This window comes from Calidris pugnax, unplaced genomic scaffold (assembly GCF_001431845.1).
Source record: "Calidris pugnax isolate Ruff unplaced genomic scaffold, ASM143184v1 scaffold178, whole genome shotgun sequence".
NCBI lineage: Eukaryota > Metazoa > Chordata > Aves > Charadriiformes > Scolopacidae > Calidris > Calidris pugnax.
In genome coordinates, this window is record NW_015090986.1 from 1928749 (window position 1) to 1948464 (window position 19716).

Below are 19716 nucleotides of genomic sequence, written 5' to 3' on the forward strand. Positions count from 1 at the left end.
GATCTGCAAGAAATTTATAGGACCTTCATAACTCCACAGTACTGACAAACTAGGTTCAAATTGGCCATTCTGAAATTATCTGTGAGGGAGAACTGACAGACAGATGTGGAGATATATAGGCAACCCAACTGCAAAAACTGCAAAAGCTTTGTTTCCTTAGGGAAGCATGATAAGAATATCCCAGAGGGATAATTTGTGATGAGTATAATCATAGTTTAGATGGATTATAGAGCTGATCTGATGATTTATGCCTCTTAATTACATTTTTACTGTTCTTACACACTGTAGAATAACCTGTCTTATATTACATAATATACATATTACATGTATATAACATACAACAGATCATTTATAAACACATGATGTCCCAAATATATTTTTCTAAGAGTTTTAACCCCTGTGTTTTGAAATAAAAAAAATTAAAAACTTGGATAATGTTGGTAACATTGCAGGTCTATCTTGCAAGGAATCTTATCACTGGCAGTGGCTCACAGAAACTACTCTTGATTCCCATTTTTCTAATCAACAGCAAATTTGTACAGGTGCCCATACACCTTAAGCAGCAGTAGGCACTGTAGAGATGTTACAACTATTTTGTCCCTTCCACCCTCTGACTTCTGCAATTGCAGATCCATTAACGCTTCCTCCCATCTCTTTTTAACCTTTTCTTGTGGTTTTGTGGCTGCCTAATGTAAGGGAAGGTTTTTAATCTTTCCAGTATGTTAAAAATGCTTCTCTTCCTCTCTTTTTAGTCCTGGGCATGGTAGTTGGGCACGTAGAAGAAGCTTCTATGGTCTAGTTGGTTTTGCTGTCCATGTGGACCACAACTGCTACCTCAGATGTAAAGTTCTTTAAAAGGATTGTTCATAGTGGAAATGTATTTAAACTGCATGTTCCTAACAATTTTTAATATTATGGCCTTCCAGGATGCTCAGAAGAGAATGGAGCAGACAAACTGTCAATTTTATGAGAATAGGAAGAAACAGTTCTCAAAATTGTTCAATGCATAGATGAACATTTGCCCTTTCTTGTAAAATAGAAAAGAGTGGGGTACAAGAACTCTTTTTCTTAAGATCTTTTAAAGCACCAGAAATGGCATTTCTTTCTATAATTAACTTAATGTAATCATTATTTTTTCCTGTTGACGCACACATCACAATAAGGATGAGGAGTCAGATTGTTCTTAGGTCATTTCCTCAATGCTTTATTTCTGCTGTTTCCCAGTGAATAGCTTTCTAGTTTCATTGCCCCAGTTCTGCATGGAATTTATCTTCATTACTTGACTGCTTTCTTTTCAAAGTCATGACCTTAAGCTAACAGTGTACTAAGAGAATCATTAAATTACTTGCCAAAAGTAGGAGATTCATAAGCTCTAGTGATAGAATTTTCAAAAATGTCAGCTTATGGCATTTGCTCCCACAAAATTAATTACCATCTTGAGAACAATTTGGGAAAATAATATCGACAAGAATCTCAGTGTTTTAAGAATGTTTCTGTTTTGAGAAAAAAATGTGAAGCTTATACTGTTCCTCTTTCTCAAAGCAGTAATAGAATCATTCTGCAGATAAATATATTTTAAGAAGATCAAGTCAGCTACACATGCTGGTAAACAAGTTATGCATTCTGTAACAGGTATCTGATTATATATCTATGGACTTGCTCCAAGTTAACTTTTCTGTTAATATCAGGTGTAGGGGGATCATAATAGGTTTGTGGCTTCAGTAGTATTTTCTGGAGACATTATATCTATCTGAATTCCAATCCCTAACTCTGTTTTTCTCTATTTCAAAAATGATATTGATGCTGCTGCACTTTACTGGTTGCATATTCTGAAAAAATTCTGGCAGTCAAAAGGAAATTGGAGTCAAAGCTGACCACTTTTTACAAGGGTCCTGGGTAGCATCCAAGTAATTTAAGAGTAGATCTCAGTTTTCCTTGTTCTTTTCTATGGCTCTTTCAAGTCACAGTCTAGTCCCAAATTAACAAAATAAATGTGAATGAAAAAAAGAAAAAAAGCACATTTGGTAATTTATGTAAAAAAAGGTATTTTATATTTAGTTGTTTCTTTTTAAATTATAGCCATAAGAGCACTGAAGCAATTTAAAAGCAAGAGTAATTCTTCTAGCAAGAGAGAAGTTGGTGACAGAGGGAAAGAGAAGAAAGATTTGGAACATCAGAGAACAAAGAAGAATCGCCAGTTTCCAAAAATATGGTTAACAAAATACTCCTGGTTAAAATATGATGATGAAAGGGGAATAATGTTTTGTGCACCATGTCGTAAGCACAACGTGGATTTGGGGGAGAACATTCATAATTTTTGTTCTGGCACTGATGACTTCAAACTTGAATATATAAATACACACCAGACTAGTGAAGCTCATGCCTGGGCTACCTGCATGGAAGCTGCCAGTACTGCTTCACCAGATACAGCTTCTTCTGAGCAGATGTTGAAGAGCATGAACTCAATAACATTGGGTAGAGTAGAAAATATTTTTAGAACATGCCATGCTATTGCTAAATCTGGTCGTCCCTTTACAGACCTTGACTGGATGTGTAAACTGGATGATATGAAAGGAGTGGATATTGGTTCTGTGTTTAGAAATGACAAGTCAGCAAGAATGTTTATACATTTTATTGCTGAAGTAGAGAGAAGAGCTTTGAAAGAGAAACTGGAGAAATGCAAATTTTTCTCTGTTATTAGTGATGGAGTCACAGACAGTATGCTCAAAGCAGCTGCAGTTGTCTACGTACGCTTTGCAAATAAAGGGAAAGTCTATTGCCAGATTGTTGGGGTTCGACCTATTCACAAAACTGATGCTTCAACTGTAAAAAATGCAATTGAGGAAACATTACAAATAAATCTTCAGCTCAGTCTGGAAAGCCAGGACTGGTCAAAAAAATTAGTTGGATTTGGAAGCGATGGGACAGATGTCATGGTAGGGCGAAACAGTGGGGTAGCTAAACTTCTGAGGGAAATTCAGCCCTGTGTACAGTCTGTGCATTGTTTTGCTCACCGCCTAAAGCTGGCTTACAAAAGAGCACTGAAAAATATTCAGCTATACAACATCTTAGTGAATGTCTTGAGAAATATGTATTACTTTTATCACAACTCACCTCTAAATAAGAATAATCTCAAAGCCACATATGAAGCCCTTAAGTTACGCCCAGCTATTCCTTCTCGCATCGGAGGCTCCCAGTGGCTTCCTCGTCTACAAACAGCTCTACAAATTCTCCTTAAAGGTTATCCTGCAATGGTTCTACATCTGAGTAAGGTAAATGTTCTAAAATTTGGGTGTAACTTCAGGAAAAATTAAGTCTAATTTTGGTCCACATATCTGATGCTTTCTTTTTCTATATTGATTTCTAGATTGAAAGAGATTCAAGATCCTTGAACTGGCAAAAAGTCAAAGGCCTTCTACAACTCCTTCTGAGAATGGAGATAGTCAAGTTTTCTCACTTCTTGTTGGATGTCATCAATGTCCTCAACATTCTGTCACGAGTTACTCTAGATCACAACTCCTCCATTGCAGACATATTTGCAACTGTGCAGTCGACGCTGGAAACACTCCACATGTATCAAACAAGGTCTGGCATTTCTAACAACTGAACCATGATCTCTTGGGATATAATAAAAGAGTATTATATATCTTTTTGTATTCTGTATCTTTCAGAGGTGGTCCAAAGGAACGCCTGGTGGAGGCCATTCAGCACTTTCATGGTTACCAGCTTGCTGGAAATGGAAATATTTCAGCAATACGGACCAAAGTACTAAGCAATTTGGTGAAGAGGCTACGTGATTGTTTTTGCGATGCAAGTCAAGATGTTTTGCGAGCAACTACTATTGGAAGTTTTAAACTATGGCCTGACAAAATGAAACAAGGTATAGAACTGTGATAGTGGCTATTTGAAGTGCATGTTCTAAATCTTTTAAAAGCATAATAATATTTTTGTTTTGCCTTTGTTACAGAATTTGGTGAAAAGGAAGTATCTGTCTTGACTAAACATTATGAAGTCATACTAGAAGCTGCTAGTGTGAAAATAGGTGAAGTAGAAACTGAATGGAGCATGTTGAAATTAGAGCTGTATAACAGGTAATAAGATAACTGCATTTCTGTCTCTTTATTGATTTTCTCAAAAGGATTATGGAAATACATTTAGTGATAGTTATAATTATATTTCTCATAATGCTTTTTAGATTTCAGAACATCCAAACCTTGACATGGGATACAGTGAACTCAGACTATTCGAAGAAGTATCCCAACATCCTGACATTGGTAGATTTGATCCTAACTCTGCCAGCAAGCTCAGCTGAAACGGAGCGAGGCTTCAGTCAAATGAAACTCACCATGATGCACTTGCATTCTAACCTAAGGCCTGAAAGTGTGACGGATTTTATGATAATTCAGATGAACTCTCCAGATATCAAAAAATTTGACCCCCAGAAAGCTATTCATTTGAGGAATGCTACTTGGCAAAGAAATAGAAGACTACAGGGATGTGATACGATGACAAATGAAAGACCAGATTATTCCTCTGAGTTTGATTTGGAGAGTCTCTGCGGAAGTGACTAGATGAAAAGTGTTAGTTTTTATTTCACAATCTTCATGTAACATACATGGACACTTTAACACACTATCTTGGAGGATTAACAAGTGTAAAATTTGTATTTTTTTTAAAGTAATGTATTATAATGTTAAAATATGGGTTTTCTTTATGTTCACTGCTTAATCTCCAGTAGACGTTTACATTTGCCCTTCCATACCTGGCTTCTGTAAATCTCAAGACAATGAACAAAAATAATGGAGTACATTTTCACCTTGGTGACATGTGGATGGGGGCGTTACTCATAATTTCTGTGTGATTGTTTATTGCATTTAGCTGAGTCATAATACATTATAACCACTGGAGTTAACTATCATTGTACTATCAACCTTAATAGTTCAAGAAATTTCATTGATTCTGGGAACCCTGATTTTCTTTTGATAAATGTGTGGAAAATCAATGCATCATTTCTCTCAAATGATTGCTTGACCTCTGTAGCCTATGAATTTTGGGTCATGCCTTCTCTCCATATCTGTATGTGTTGCTACTTTTTATTCTCTTGTGGTTAAGGTTTAACATGACCCGTCACAGATTTTTGTCAGACATGTCCTTCAGAAGACAGTCCTACAGAGGCAGAGCAGATCCATTTTCCATTGCTGATTATTAATTGCACAAATCAGTCTTCACATAGCAAATATTTTTACAACCAGGATATGACTAATATACTTCACAGCTTGAACCACTTTTTTTTTCTTTGTAAAAATGTCTGTGAGGGTTGCAGTAAGAATGCTGTATCATGATTTTTAGTCTAGGACCTGAGAATGAGAATTGTTCAGAGAAGAATTTGATTTCATGATTGCATAATTTTACATGTTTTAAGTGCAGCTTTCTATTTGATAATTTCCAACTAAGGTAAAGCATACCAGCAGAATATATTTCTACTTTCAAGAAAAAAGCAATGATTTATATTAAAAAAATAGCTAAAGTGAAATCACTAATGATCCCAGCAGTGATGAAGATGAATTAGAAATAATATGGGAGAAATCAATGTGAGGTCATTCACCTTTAAATCAAACCTTTTTTAAATCAAGATCAACTGTCTACTTTCAATGCAAAACATGTAATTGCAGAAGATATGCTAGACACAAATCACACACAAACACAGATATATAGTCCTTTTCTGTGTATCTTGCATAAATATTCTTGCTATTTACAGCTGTAGATAGTGTGTCAGAAATAGAGTAGGTTTTGAATGCACACCTCATTATGGGATGTTAGTGCGCTCAAGTAGAGTTAACCTATAGGCATCAGAAGAAGAGATCAGTACTGTGTGTTATCTGGTTGATTATAAAAGATCCAGCATTGAAATATCTTCATTTGTGATTTATCAGATAACAAAAATATTTAGTTATAGTTTACCTAATAAGCAACAGGATATATATTATACAGGGTACATTATTAGGTATGTGGCATTGCTAATTCTAAGGATTTTCTCTTAAATCATGTAATACTGTTTTTCCCTTCAAGTTTTCAAATTGAAAGATTTTAACTATGATGAGATTAGAAAAAGTTGGAAAATGTGTCTCCTGCATGTCCAAGAGCAGAATGGAATAACTGCAACAGCAATGTAATAACTGCCTTAATTTGTACAATGTGTTTCCTCAAAGAACTTCAATCTGTGAAATTTACTTACTGATCTTGACCATCTCTCCAGTTTTTCAAAATCTTTCTGAATTCTGATTCTTTTTCCAAAATGCTTGTTAGCCTTTCTAATTAAATGTATTTCTACACACCAGTATTCTTTTCTCAGCACCGTCTGTGTGTCTGCCCTCTCATAGCATTTCTCCATGATTTTAAAGTATTGGCAACCTCTGAATTAAATTGAAAGAAAGATAGAATTGTCTGGGTTGGAAGGGACCTTTAAGATCATCTAGTCTAACCATCAACTAACTCTGATAAAAACTATTACTAAATTGTGTCACTAAGCATTAAGTCTACCTGTCTTTAGCTTAGTTCTGAGTGAAAAAGAGGGTTGTTTCTTCACATTTACCACAGAGGAAGAAAACTGGGTACACACTGCAGATCACCTGACAGTGCTTAAATGTCTTTCAATAATTCATGTTTGCAGTAGGCTTACATCTACTAATGTCAAATCTACCCAAAAACTATGTTCCAGAATGGTCTACAATCAAATCAAAATTCTAAAAATTGCAATTAATGTTTTAGACTTCATTTCAGATATTATCTCTTGTTTCGCGTTCTTTGATTTCCTTGCCCCTCAAATACTTTTTAGGTGTGCTTCTGAAGTCATCTAGCCTCACAAAAAGTGACATGAGGATATTTTAGAATTTTGTGCAGAAAAAAAAAAACAAAATTCAAATTCATTTTAGGAAGGAAATGCAGCTTCTCTCCAAACATATATATGTGTACAATTTCTCTGCTGTGTGAAGAGATGCTGAGGGCATTACTCATCATTTTCCTAATTGGAGGAAAAAACAAGTCTACAGAGATTCTAGACTATTAATTAAAATTGGCAACTTATTTTTTAATACTGAAATTATGAAATAAGTATTCAAACACATTCTTAATATTTCCACCACTTAAATCTTTCTTCATAAAACTTAGCAAGTTTTCCTTTACTGTTCCACTTCAAAGAGTAAAGTTTGTTAGCTATGCCTTTCCAAAATGACAATGTTTGTCTGTATAAAGGAAGAAATATAAGTAAGTCCTTCTGGTATTTCATGAATTGTGTCTGCTTTCAAAGGTAATCTGAAAATTTACTCTTTTGACACTACAGAATTGATCATAACCTGACCAAATCTGCTTTGTTTCTCAAAATATTGAAACTTATTTTATGTTTTTTGTTGTTACTGCAGAGTTTTTGCAGTGAATCCTCACTGAGCCAGCAAAATCCATTTCTAAAAAAAAGACTGTTAAATTTTGATGTACATAATTTTGCATTTTAAGACTGTGCGTGAACCTTGAAGTTTCTATTTGCTTATAAGCAAATCCATGCCTATTTTAAAAACAAAGAGGTTTTGTTGCATTTACTAATTTTTACCTTGTGTTTTCTTTAAAATAAAATTGATGGAGCTATTTATAACTCCGACACGCCAATTCTGAGAAGCTTTTTAAGCAATTCAATTTTGTTTCACAGTTTAACACACAATGGTTTGTTTTCCCTCCCATTCTATAACACACACTTGCATTCAAGAGCAGAGATATATTTATGATTTAATAAAATAACGCACAGCGAAATAAAAGGTTGGTAGGTATTCAATACACAGAACATATGTGTGATCGGTATTTGTGAACTGCTCATCAACTGCCAGTGTAGACTGTGTGAGGATGAGTTAGTGATCATGATGCAGATCAAGACAAGTATCAAAATAATTAGAGTGTATTGGAATATTTGACATTTTGCTGTTACACAGGCCACACATGATTTATTTTAAATGAGAAAATGTTATGTTTTTCTTGAAAGAATTTACCACTATCAATAGTACCTAATAAATAAATAATTTTCCCATATGGCCAGTAAAATAAAAAATTGTATTTCCTTTAACAAAAAAAGTCTATTTAAAATGGTAAATATATTTTTTATATATATTGACTTTCTTTTATTAGGTTTTATACAAAAGAAAATATTTATTGACATTTTTCTTGACTTGATTAATTTGAATCTTGGAACAAATTACCTTCCTGATGCATGGATGAGCTTAACACTTCCAGATGTAAGTTAACCCCTGTTTTCATTTCAACTGAAGTTATCATTTTTTGTAGAAGATGCAACGTTGTCATAGAATCATAGAATTATAGAATTATTAGAGTTGGAGGGAACCTTAAAGATCATCGAGTTCCAACCCCCCTGTCACGGGCAGGGACACCTCCCTCTAGACCAGGTTGCAAGCATTGTCCTTGCTATGATAAAGACAAAAGTATAACTCTTACAGGACATTATCAGTTTTTCCTTTAAATTCTTCTGTTTCACTTGAGAAAGATTCTGGAAGCCACTGTGCCAGAAATAAAATGCTTTTCTCAGCAGTATATTTCAAATTTACGATTTTCAAATTATATCAGTTCCTTAGACACCATTGAAAATTCATTTAAAGGAGATAAAATAGGACTGTTTAGGTTCTTCCTTGCAAAACAGGAGAATAAAATCTGGAGCTCTCTGACCTTAAACTTATTTATCCAAGATTTTGCAGATTTAGGAACACCAAAAATTATTATTTAGTCTTTCCAAATCTTCCAACACTGAATTCTGTGAGTAATTTTACTTTCAGATGTTGCTGGTAAACCTATGGGATGAGAAAGTTACTTGTTTTAGCATATTTTTTATAATTATTTCTGACAGCAAGCCATGATTCACATTAAGAGTTTACTTGGATTTTACATGAGGATAACTGCTTTATTCAAATGTTCTTCACACAGATGAACTGCATGATTAAACCACTTCAGAGTTTCTGAGTGATGGATTTTCACTGAGTTAAGTGAAAACTAGGCACAGCTGTCATCATCAGTATATAAAAATCTAATCTTAGCACAGGAAATTAATGATGTGGGAAAATCTATGAGTCAAACTGTTTATTAATAGACCACATGTGCATGTACCCCATGTTTTTTTATTCTTTGAGAACTTTTAGTGCTTTAAAATACTGTTTTTATTGTAATAACAGAATAACTATCAGATACAGCCTTCACAATGCTGTGTCAGGAGCTTTTACATGTATTCTCCTATTTGCGTTCAGTACTTTTCTCTGCTATCCATGTACAATGTCTTCAGTGGTAAAAAGATACGTATGGTAAGCTGCAAAGCAGCTTTTCTACTACTACTATTTTTGTAACTGAAAATAATGCTGGAGCAGAGATAAGCCTCGTGGTGGACCACTGTAAGAGTAGACAAATAGGACCAAGGCACAGGCCCAAGCATTTATTACATTTTGTACTCATTCTGCTGAATTGTCAGATCTGTTCTTAGTGCTCTTCCAGATCGAGCATGTTTCAGGGGTTAGCATGTACTAAGTTATCTCTTAGGCAATTTAGATATAGACTCCTATTTAGGGAGTCAGAGTATTTATTTAGAGGGATATCAACTGCACATGCCAATTGGCCTCAGTGACAGCCTGTTTTGTTTAGTGATGCATGTCTTTTACATGTCTTTCAAATCTCACTGCAGAACCTTGTCCATCATAACCAGGAAAAAGACCTAAGGATACATACTATACAGAAAGTGTATGTGTATGCCTATACATTTGACAACATTTATTATTTTGTTTTCATAGTTACAAAATCTGGCATCTGCATTCACAGTGAACTCAGAACTTATTGACTGGCGCAGATTCTTGCTAGCAGCAGCACAGCCTTGGCCAGTGCCATCTGTGATACAACTTCTCAAAACACTACATAGCTTCAAGTCTGCTGATGTCGCTGGATCAGGCTTTGTTACACGGGACCACTACATGCAGGTTATAATTCTTTTCTCTTTTGAATGATTATGACCCTCTGATTTGAATTATATATTGTTTTGTTTATTTATATTCAGATATTCAGCCTGAATTTTAAATGTTTTGGTTTTTGAGGGTGCTTTCCTGTAAGAAATATCTTCAGGAAACTGAAGACCTATTTTATCCATAGTTTCACAACTCAGACTAACGAAGCTTACTTTTTTACTTCCATTTCCTACTTTCCCCATAAATTAATTTCAATTTAAAATCCTTCCTGTTCTAAAGAAACTCTTCTGTGAGTACTATTCTTAACTTGTTTGACACTGTAGCTGTAAGACACAAAAAATTTGTCCAAACAGAAATATTTTACTTTGGGCTCACCAGCTCTACTTTAATCAAATCTTTTTAGAATTTTTCCCAAAATGAATTTTTACAATTGGAGGTTGTTTCCCAGACCTTGAAAACATGGACAATTATAAAACTCTTTGACCTATTCTTTTCTCTAAAGACAACTTCTGTTTGAACAGTTGCATAGTTCATCAAGGTTTTTCAGGAAGCAAGTTTCAGGAGAGTATTAATAACATATTTTTCTTCTTTTAGCAAAATTCTCCTCATTAAATTGTCACTTACTTTTACTTTGGATTCTTAATCATACTTAGGATGAGTGCTGGTTCACTCTTTTAATGCATACTAGCCATATGTATGTCATAAATACATGTATATATACATAGCTATACTTTATGTTTAGATACGTATATATGCCAACATGTATATATTGGCATCTAAATATATATGTAGATATATATATGTGCATGTATACACAAAAGTTCTACAGTTCTCTCAGTTTGTATTTGTTTGGTGATAATAAAATAGTTTTCAAACTGTTTTAAATAAATTTCATAGAATGTTTATTGCAGTTTATTTTTGAATCTAGTATTAAAATCTAGTATCAGTTTCCTTCAACAATTAGAGGCTATCTTGTTCCAGAAGCTTGTCAGTTTCAGAACATCTTTGATTAATTTAAAACTTCCAGGAGTGCCTGCCAACCCACCCCCTCCCCTCCTTCCTTACCCTCTTTTTACCTCCCACTCCTCATGCCAACTCATGAAGAAACAAATTCTTCCAAGTCAGAAAAAATGTGCAGGTCTATCTGCATTTATTTGTCTATTGCTGTGGTAATTTTTACAGAAGTGTGAGAGCTTAAAAGTTAGGTAACACAAGATATGCAGACTGTGAATGTACATTTTTAATACAGGATCCTAGTTCAAATGTGACTGTAACTAATCAATTCATTTACTCACTTCAGGATCAGAATTAGCTCACATTCAGTCAATGATAGCATGAAATCATGCTTGTTTAATTTCTTTCTTATTAATTTTTTTCTTTAAAAAATAATGGTTAATGTTCTGTAGAACATTGTGCTATAGAGTATTAATGGCTTATAGAATCAGAGAATGGTTTGGGTTGGAAGGGACCTTAAAGACCATTGAGTTCCAACCCCCTGCCATGGGCAGGGACACCTCCCACCAGACCAGGTTGCTCAAAGCCCCATCCAGCCTGGCCTTGAACACTTCAAGGATGGGACACGCACAACTTCCCTGGATAACCTCTTCCAGTACCTCACACCCTCACAGTATAGAATTTCTTCCTAATAGCAAATCTCAATTTCCCCTCTTGCAGTTTAAAACTGTTACTCCTCATCTTATCAGAAGTCCATGAAATTAAGGACAGAAAACGGTATCAGAGAGTTAGTAAACTAATTGTTCATCAGTTGTTATCATTGATAATTATTTCATTGAGATCATTGCTATCAATTATTTCAATGATATCACTAATAATTATATCATTTACAGCAAACCATCTGATATATTTCTGGTAAAGATTTCAAAGACAACATGAAGTCTATTTTTCTGTTGTTAATTTGCGCAGTTTTCCCAGCTAACCCACATGGGGAAGAAGCAGAAAATGAACCTTACTAGTTTCTTTTCCTTTCTGAAAAATCTCTTGGAACTTCCTGTTTTTTCTTATTTCCTTGTATTGCTTAGTAAAGAAAATACATAATAATAACGCAGTATTTTATATAATCAAGAATGTAGTAATTCATCTGACATGGAAAAGGATGTTGCTACTGAAACTTCTAACTTTGTTAAAATATTTTAACTTGATGCCTACACTGAAAGACTATTGCATCTCTCATTAACATCTGTGATTCATGAAGATTTCCAAATATTTGAAATCTTCAATTTGTCTATTAATCTAATAGGGAATATACTGGTATTTTTTCACATGTTAAAATCTTTCAATAAAAATGGAAACTATATTCTCCGCTTAATGTTGAGACTTATATTCAAAATGTCATGAAACTTCATTTTATTTTACTCTCTTAACAAGAAACATTGTCAAGAAAAGTTCATTGAGAATAACAGAAAGAACCTTCCACTGGGAATCTGAGGTGCCCCAGGTGGCCCTTCTATCTATACCTGTACTAGTTAACTACACAAGTGCGAGGGAACATCCCCAGGTAACAGTACTCAATTGTCCATAGTGTCATGTTGTTCACATGACCTGGCATGGTTTAATGTGAGCCACTTCCAAGCAAGTAAGTTTTTCTGTAGGCAGAGTGCTCATGGCCATTCTATTTTAGAAGGGAAGATCTAGCTGATATTTCCTGTGTGTTGAGTCTAGTATTGGAGATTTGGTTCTGGGTACTTTTAGTTTATGGCTCTGTAGGCATTACAGGACACTTAGTCTTCTTGTTGAGAGCAGGCAAGCATGGGAAGAGCCATGCCTCTGTCCTTGATTATACTGAAATGTGTGGACAGTTTCTTCCAAAAGCACAGCTAGGACAAAAGCTATGGGGTGGTAAAGGATACCCAAAAAGGAAAATACCAGTACACACAGAGAAACTCTGAATCATATTCTGCTTCCTGGGTTTACAACCACCTAGTTAATTTTCACTTTTTTCAAGTGCATAGAGTCACTTCTATCCTACTCCATTTTCAGTAATTCCCAAAGTATCTGTTACAGAGTACAAACAGCTACTTATTTACTCTGATGTCATTGCATATTAATAGCAAATTCAGCTTGATTAAGTCAAAGAATTAAGCTCTTAGTAACTTTATGAAATTATAGAGCATAAGGACCACTTTATTTTAATGTGTGAAAATAAAAAAACTTTTTTTAATTTTTTATTCAGATTGGCTTATGGTTTAACAGAGATGAAGATCTAAGCGTAACGGAAAGTTGCATGGAACCTTTGCCTTTAGATAGGCTAAGAAATCTCCTAAAGGTAACTTTAAAAACATAGATATTTTTAAGAAACCACTCACTATTCTAACCAGAGAGGTCTCATTCAAAAGTTTCTTGGCTCTCTCTTTTTTTCTGTAACTGATGCAATGTTTCAGTGGTTTTTGGGGTCAGATGGTGCTTTAGAATATTATTCCATGTATAAAACCTTCAAAGTTAGAAATAATGTAGAAAGGAATCTAGGAATTATCCTTCAGTATTCTAAAACATAGTCTACTCAGAAAGACTTAATTACTCCTGTTCTCCTTTGAACTTCATTAATTTTGCTACACAGTAACCAGCTTTGTAAAGAATGGGAGACAAATGATCCCTGTATCTAAGCTTATGGAAGTCTCCATGGAAGCGGGAGGTAATATTGTGATCTGACTACAGGAAAATATTTTGGACCTATTGTTGTGATACAAGATTTTATTAATTTCTTCCTGTTCTGTGAAAGTCCTCAATCTAGAAAAGAAATTACTACAATTTCTGGTTCCTTGAATGACTCAGACACACTTCTGAGTCACTGACAATGCTTAAAAGGCTGAGGTTCTCAACACTTCCTTTACTTCTAACAGCACAGTTGGGCCCCAGTCCTTGGGGCCAACAAAAATCCAGGTTGATGCAAACACAGAGCCACTGTCAGTGAAGGAAGAGCTGGTATGTGAACTATTACAGAAGCTCGACCCCTACAAATTGATGGGCCCTAACAATATCCACCCAAGGGTGTTAAGAAAGCTGGCTGACATTGTTGTGAGGCCACTCTCCATAATTTTTGAGAAGTCATAGAGATCAGGGGATGTCCCAGAAGACCGGAAGAAGGCTAATGTCACCCCCATCTAGAATAAGGTCTTCAAGGAGGATCCAAGAAATTATAGTCTCATAAATCTTACTTCGATCCCTGGGAAAGTTATGGAACAAATACTCCTAGCAAGCTATCAAAAGTCAAATGATGCACGTGATTGAGTCAAGTCACCGTGTAGTGGGCAAATCATGCTTGACAAATCTGATTGCTTTCTATGACAAAGTAACCTGCTCAGCTAATGAGGGGTGAGTGGTCGACATTGTCTACCTGGATTTCTCCAGAGCTTTTGACAAGGTTCTCCACAGCCTCCTCCGAGAGAAACTGATGTGTTATGGACTAGACAAGTGGTCTGTGTGGTGGGTGGGGAACTGGCTGACAGTCTGCACCTAGACAGTGGTGGTAAATAGCCCCTTTTGAATCTGGCAACCTGTCACAGGTGGGGTCCCCAGGACTGATACTGGGCCCAACGCTGTTTAATGTCTTCATAAGTGGTCTGGAGGATGGGATAAAATGTGCCCTGATGAAGTTTGCTGATGACACCAAACTAAGTGGGGAAGCGGACACTTCAGAAGAGAGGGACACTCTGCAGCAAGACTTGGATAGTTTGGAAGAATGGCCTAAGAGGAACCTTATGAAGTTCAACAACAACAAGTGTAATGTTTTGCATCTGGGAAAACATGATTCTGCAGCACAGGCTAGGACGTACCCAACTGGGGAGCAGCTCTGCGGAAAGGGAGCTGAGGTTCTTTGGACTATAAGCTCAGTATGAGTGAACAGTGTGCTGCAAAGAAAGCCAACAGGATGCTGGATTGCATCAACAAGGACGTCGCCAGCAGAGATAAAGAAGTCATCCCACTCAGCGCTTGTCAGGCCACACCTGGAATACTGTGTTCAGTTCTAATCCCTGGTACACAAAACAAGTGTGGACAGGCTGGAGAGGCTCCAGAGAAGGGCCACCAAGATGATCAAAGGACTGGGAAGCCTGTACTATGAAGAAAGGCTAAGAGAACTGGGTTTGTTTGGCCCTGAGAAAAGAAGACTTAAGGGAGATCTTATCACCATGTTCCAGTATTTAAAGGGTGCTACAGAGAAGATGGAGGCTTCCTTTTTACAAGTAGTCACATGGAAAACAGAAGGGGTAATGATTACAAGTTACTCCAGGGGAGATTCCAATTGGATAAAAGAGGAAAAATTTTCCCAATAAGCACAATAAACCATTGGAATAATCTCTCCAGGGAAGTGGTGGATTCCCCAACATTGGACAGTTTTAAGATTCAGCTGGACAAGGTGCTGAGCCATTTTGTCTAGACCATGCTTTTGCTAAGAAAGGTTGGACCAGATGATCATTTAGGTCCCTTCCAACCTGGTATTCTATGATGCAGGTGCTGAGCCATTTTGTCTAGACCATGCTTTTGCTAAGAAAGGTTGGACCAGATGATCATTTAGGTCCCTTCCAACCTGGTATTCTATGATGCTACGATTCTATGATTTATATAGATTTACACAGCCTCAACACATTTTTAAAGATAATATCACTTACCAGCAGTGATTACTTTATTTCATCCTTTTCTCCAGTCTTTGGTTTGTATTTTACTAAATTCCACTTGTAGAAATTAATTTGCATGTTTTTGTCCTTTTCTAGTTTTTCTTCAGTTTATTTGCTGATACGAGAAAAGATCCTGCTCTGCTCAGTTATACTGAGATGCTACTTTATTTTGCCTCCCACTCTGATCCAGTTGAAGGTGTTTACAGAGCACTTAGCGTTGCTACTGGAACATATATTCCCAGAAAAGAAGCAGCTTCTCTTCCACGTGTGGTAAAATATTACAGTAAAATATTAGAGAATAGTAGTGGTGCTTGTAATTATAAATTAGCTAGATTTCTGTATATTTTCTTGTCCCCCAGTAGGACTCTAGGTAGCTTCAGTCCTTACAAGTAGCTCCACTGACTTCATGGGAACTCTGCAAATAGTTTCACTGACTTTGGTAATAATACTCAGAAGTATTCTTCCATAAGTCTGAAAATTTGCTTGCCAAATAATAATGAAATTTTAAGATATTTCCTGGTATCTACTTCTTGCATGGATGAACTGAGCACATTCTTTGACCTCATCTTAGACAATTAACTCCAGCTATCAATCCCCAGGAATTAGACTGTAATGTGATTTATGATATTGTTATCTAAAGATATAAAACCTGATGTTATTGCTGGTCTTGCTTTCTTTTCCACTATGTTTCTTTGGGGTATTTAAAATTATATACACCTTGGTTGTTATTCTCAAGTGTTTTGGTTTACCTGTAAATCAGAAGGATTAATAGTTTCATATGAAATTATTTTTAAAATTATTTTTAGAGCAATGATGAACATATTGTCACATCATATGAAGCTGGGCTTTTGAACATTGCTAGTGTTTCTGGAATGTGTTGTTATTTTTAAAGTCTCAAAACTGCCATTAATGTACTGCATTCATCAGTTACTTATTATTGAAGTGCAAGTTATTTTTGAGACATAAAATACATATCTGTACACTCCTTGGAAAGAGCTCACTCTTCTAGATAATAAAATGTTTCACTATGTTTTCACAACCATGGTTACTCTAGCATTTGCCTAATATTTAAAATACAATTGTGCTCTCCAGAAACAGTATGGAAAGGGCATACCAGACAGTGTAATCCTATATATACTCATAATTACATATTATCACTTCAGATGACAACATATATTATTTACTCCTTTGTGTCTGCTTATATTTGGCACAACAGAGTTTTTGTCAATGGAGAGACTAAATAAGACCATTTCCTTTTTACATTTCATAGAAAGAAGCAGAACACAGAATGTTCCCAACTAGTTTCCTATATTTCAGTGGAAAGTTCTAAGTCTCACACCACTGGATATAAAACAACACAAGCTGTTCTCCTCCTTACTGTTTTCTGCTTGGTTTGATCTATTTGGTTGGGACTTTTGTAAGATTGTACGTAACTGCACTCACATTATCACCTATGTGTCAAAGATTTCTTAAGGCTGTGAGTCACAGGTGAAGGGAAAAATTTCCCTTAAATCCAGAATTAACCAAGTATCTCTGAGGAGGCAGAGTTATACCCCATCCATCCTGAGAATTTCCTCATGCTTAGTTTCCCACTCAATGTATCGGCTCTGTGAATCTGTGCTCTGTCTGATGTATGTCTCACAGTGTCTCCTAATACGGACAGTTTGTCTGCCTAATTCATCTTGGGGATTCCCTTAGAAATGTAGAAATATCTACGCATTAGATGCTAAATGAACCTCTTACACGTGTGGATTCTCTTTGTCTTTGTAGGTTGGCACTCAGAATTGCAGAGTTGATAGAACATCATTTTAATCTTTTTCTTTTCTCTTCTTTCATGTGTTTCATATATGTACACTTTAACAAAAAGGTTGAATCCAGAAAAAAGAGAACAAGTAGAAACTTCTTCCACTGAAGTGCATGGTTTTTCACCGTTGGCTTCAGTAGGGCCAGCATTTCATGCACAATATTCAACAACCACAAGGGGGCCAACAGTGAATTATGCGTTGGTACCGTGTCACGTTTGAGTCAAGCTCCATCAGATAGAAAGATATAGATCCCTGAAGATACCCAAAGTAGTTTTCAGCATCAAATTAAGATCCTAAACCTTTGTCTACCTGTGGCTGTTTACATGTGATCTAAATATCCCTGTTCTCAGTACAGGTACTGGAAATCTGGTAAATATTATCATTTGGATATTCATAAGTGGAATACAAAACTCATCTCAAAAAAGTTTTGTAATACAGCTTACATAGCCATCTTATAAGAAGGCATTTACACAGCAGCACCCAATTTAAGTTCTCTTTTCTCTTTTTCTTGTTCTTTCCTAGTAATTGTAATGACTTTTCATTGATAGTTGCCTACAGAAGTACGTCTGAAATTTTAATGACGTTAATAGAAAAAGATCAGACAAACTTTCTAGAGACTTTTGTTATTTTCACTAACTTCATAGCAAAGATTCTTTCACTTAAAATGCGCAGTTTTTAAGTCTCAATAATTTTGTTATTGGTTGTGTAGGTCTTGTAGCTAAATGTAAATGGTAGTGGGAGATAGAAAAGCCTAAATGCTGATATTTGTCTAATCTCCACTGCTGAGTGATAAAAGAGTGTATGAATGATTTGCTCCTCCTGTGTTGAAAAATACATGTATTACAGTCTAAGACATGTAGTTCAAGTATCTCAGCAGTCTCTCCTTCCTAATGAGGAAAGGAATGGTATGTTCAATTAAATGCAATTTCCTGTTGTTGTTAGTGGTTAGCCTGCACAGTGGCCTAATCAATTAAATGCAATTTCCTGTTGTTGTTAGTGGTTAATCTACACAGTGGCCTCATCTAGTCAAAGCATCATTCACCTTTATGAGGTCCTTTCTCATCTTTGTGCTCACAAATCTTTACAGCAGGCTTTTGGGGGTTTCTTTTTGTTTGGTTGGTTGGTTTGTTTTGTTTTTTTTTTTCTCTTGGCCATCTGTAATATCACCACAAAGATACCTCATTGCTTATTTACAGTGAATTTCTAATTGTTATGCACGTAGCTTTTCTCATCTTTTTCTGTGGAGACCTGGTGGCCCTATGTTGACTGTTAGCCAAAATAAAGTTCTTGCAGTGAGTACTTGATTTGTACTAGAGAAGTCATGCTGCTTTTTTCATGTGAATATTCTAAATTTTCTTCTCTTTCCATAGAAAAAAAAAAAAAATTAAAAAAACAAGGGCAAGTGTAGGGTGCTGCACCTGGGTAGAAATAAGCCCCTGCACCAGTACAGGTTGGAGGCTGACCTGCTGGAGAGCAGCTCTGAGGAAAAAGACCTGGGAGTTCTGGTGGACAATAGGATGACCATGAGCCAGCAATGGGCCCTTGGGCCAAGAAGGCCAATGGCATCCTGGGGTGCATCAGGAAGAGTGTGGCCAGCAGGTCAAGGGAGGTCATCCTGCCCCTCTACTCTGCCCTGGTGAGACCCCATCTGGAGTACTGTGTCAAGCTCTGGGCTTGGTCAAGTTCTGGGTCCAAGAAGGACTGGGAACTGCTGGAGAGGGTACAGCAAAGGGCCACAAAGATGATTAGGGGCCTGAAGCATCTCTCTTACCAGGAGAGGGTGAGGGGGGACTTGTGTCTTTTTGGTCTTGAGAATAGATGGCTTAGGGGAGATCTAATGAATGCGTGCAAATACTGAAAGGGAGGGTGTCAGGAGGACAGGGCTGGTCTTTTCTCAGTGGTGCCCAGTGACAGGACAAGAGGAAATGGGCACAACTTGAGTATAAGAAGTTCCACCTAAACGTGAGGAGGAAGTTCTTTTCTGGGATAGTGGTAGAGCACTGGAACAAGCTGCCCAGAGAGGTGGTGGAGTCTCCTTCTTTGGAAACATTCAAAACCCACCTGGACAAGTTCCGGTGCAACATGCTCTAGGTAGACCTGCTTTGGCGGGGGGGTTGGACTAGACCTCCAGAGGTCCCTTTCAACCCCATACGATTCTGTCATTCTATGATTCTAATTACCAAGTTTATTCTTTATACAAGCATAAAGTTCTAGGTGGAGTATTCTAATTTTTAACTATTCAGTATTTTCATGTTTTGTTGCTCTGGAAAGTATTAATTTCTCAGT

At 36.2% G+C, this 19716-nt stretch overlaps 1 protein-coding gene across 1 annotated transcript in view; it reads left to right on the plus strand.

Annotated features, from left to right (window-relative positions):
• The window catches only part of SPEF2 (sperm flagellar 2), a 62496-nt gene extending 54837 nt beyond the window's left edge, over window positions 1-7659 (plus strand). The window contains exons 29-33 of the mRNA XM_014953978.1: window positions 2080-3272; window positions 3368-3585; window positions 3672-3880; window positions 3968-4091; window positions 4196-7659. Of these exons, the coding sequence (XP_014809464.1) occupies window positions 2080-3272; window positions 3368-3585; window positions 3672-3880; window positions 3968-4091; window positions 4196-4571 (2120 nt within the window). The 3' untranslated portion in view covers window positions 4572-7659. The remainder of the gene's footprint in view (window positions 1-2079; window positions 3273-3367; window positions 3586-3671; window positions 3881-3967; window positions 4092-4195) is intronic.
• The last annotated feature ends 12057 nt before the right edge of the window (window positions 7660-19716 follow it).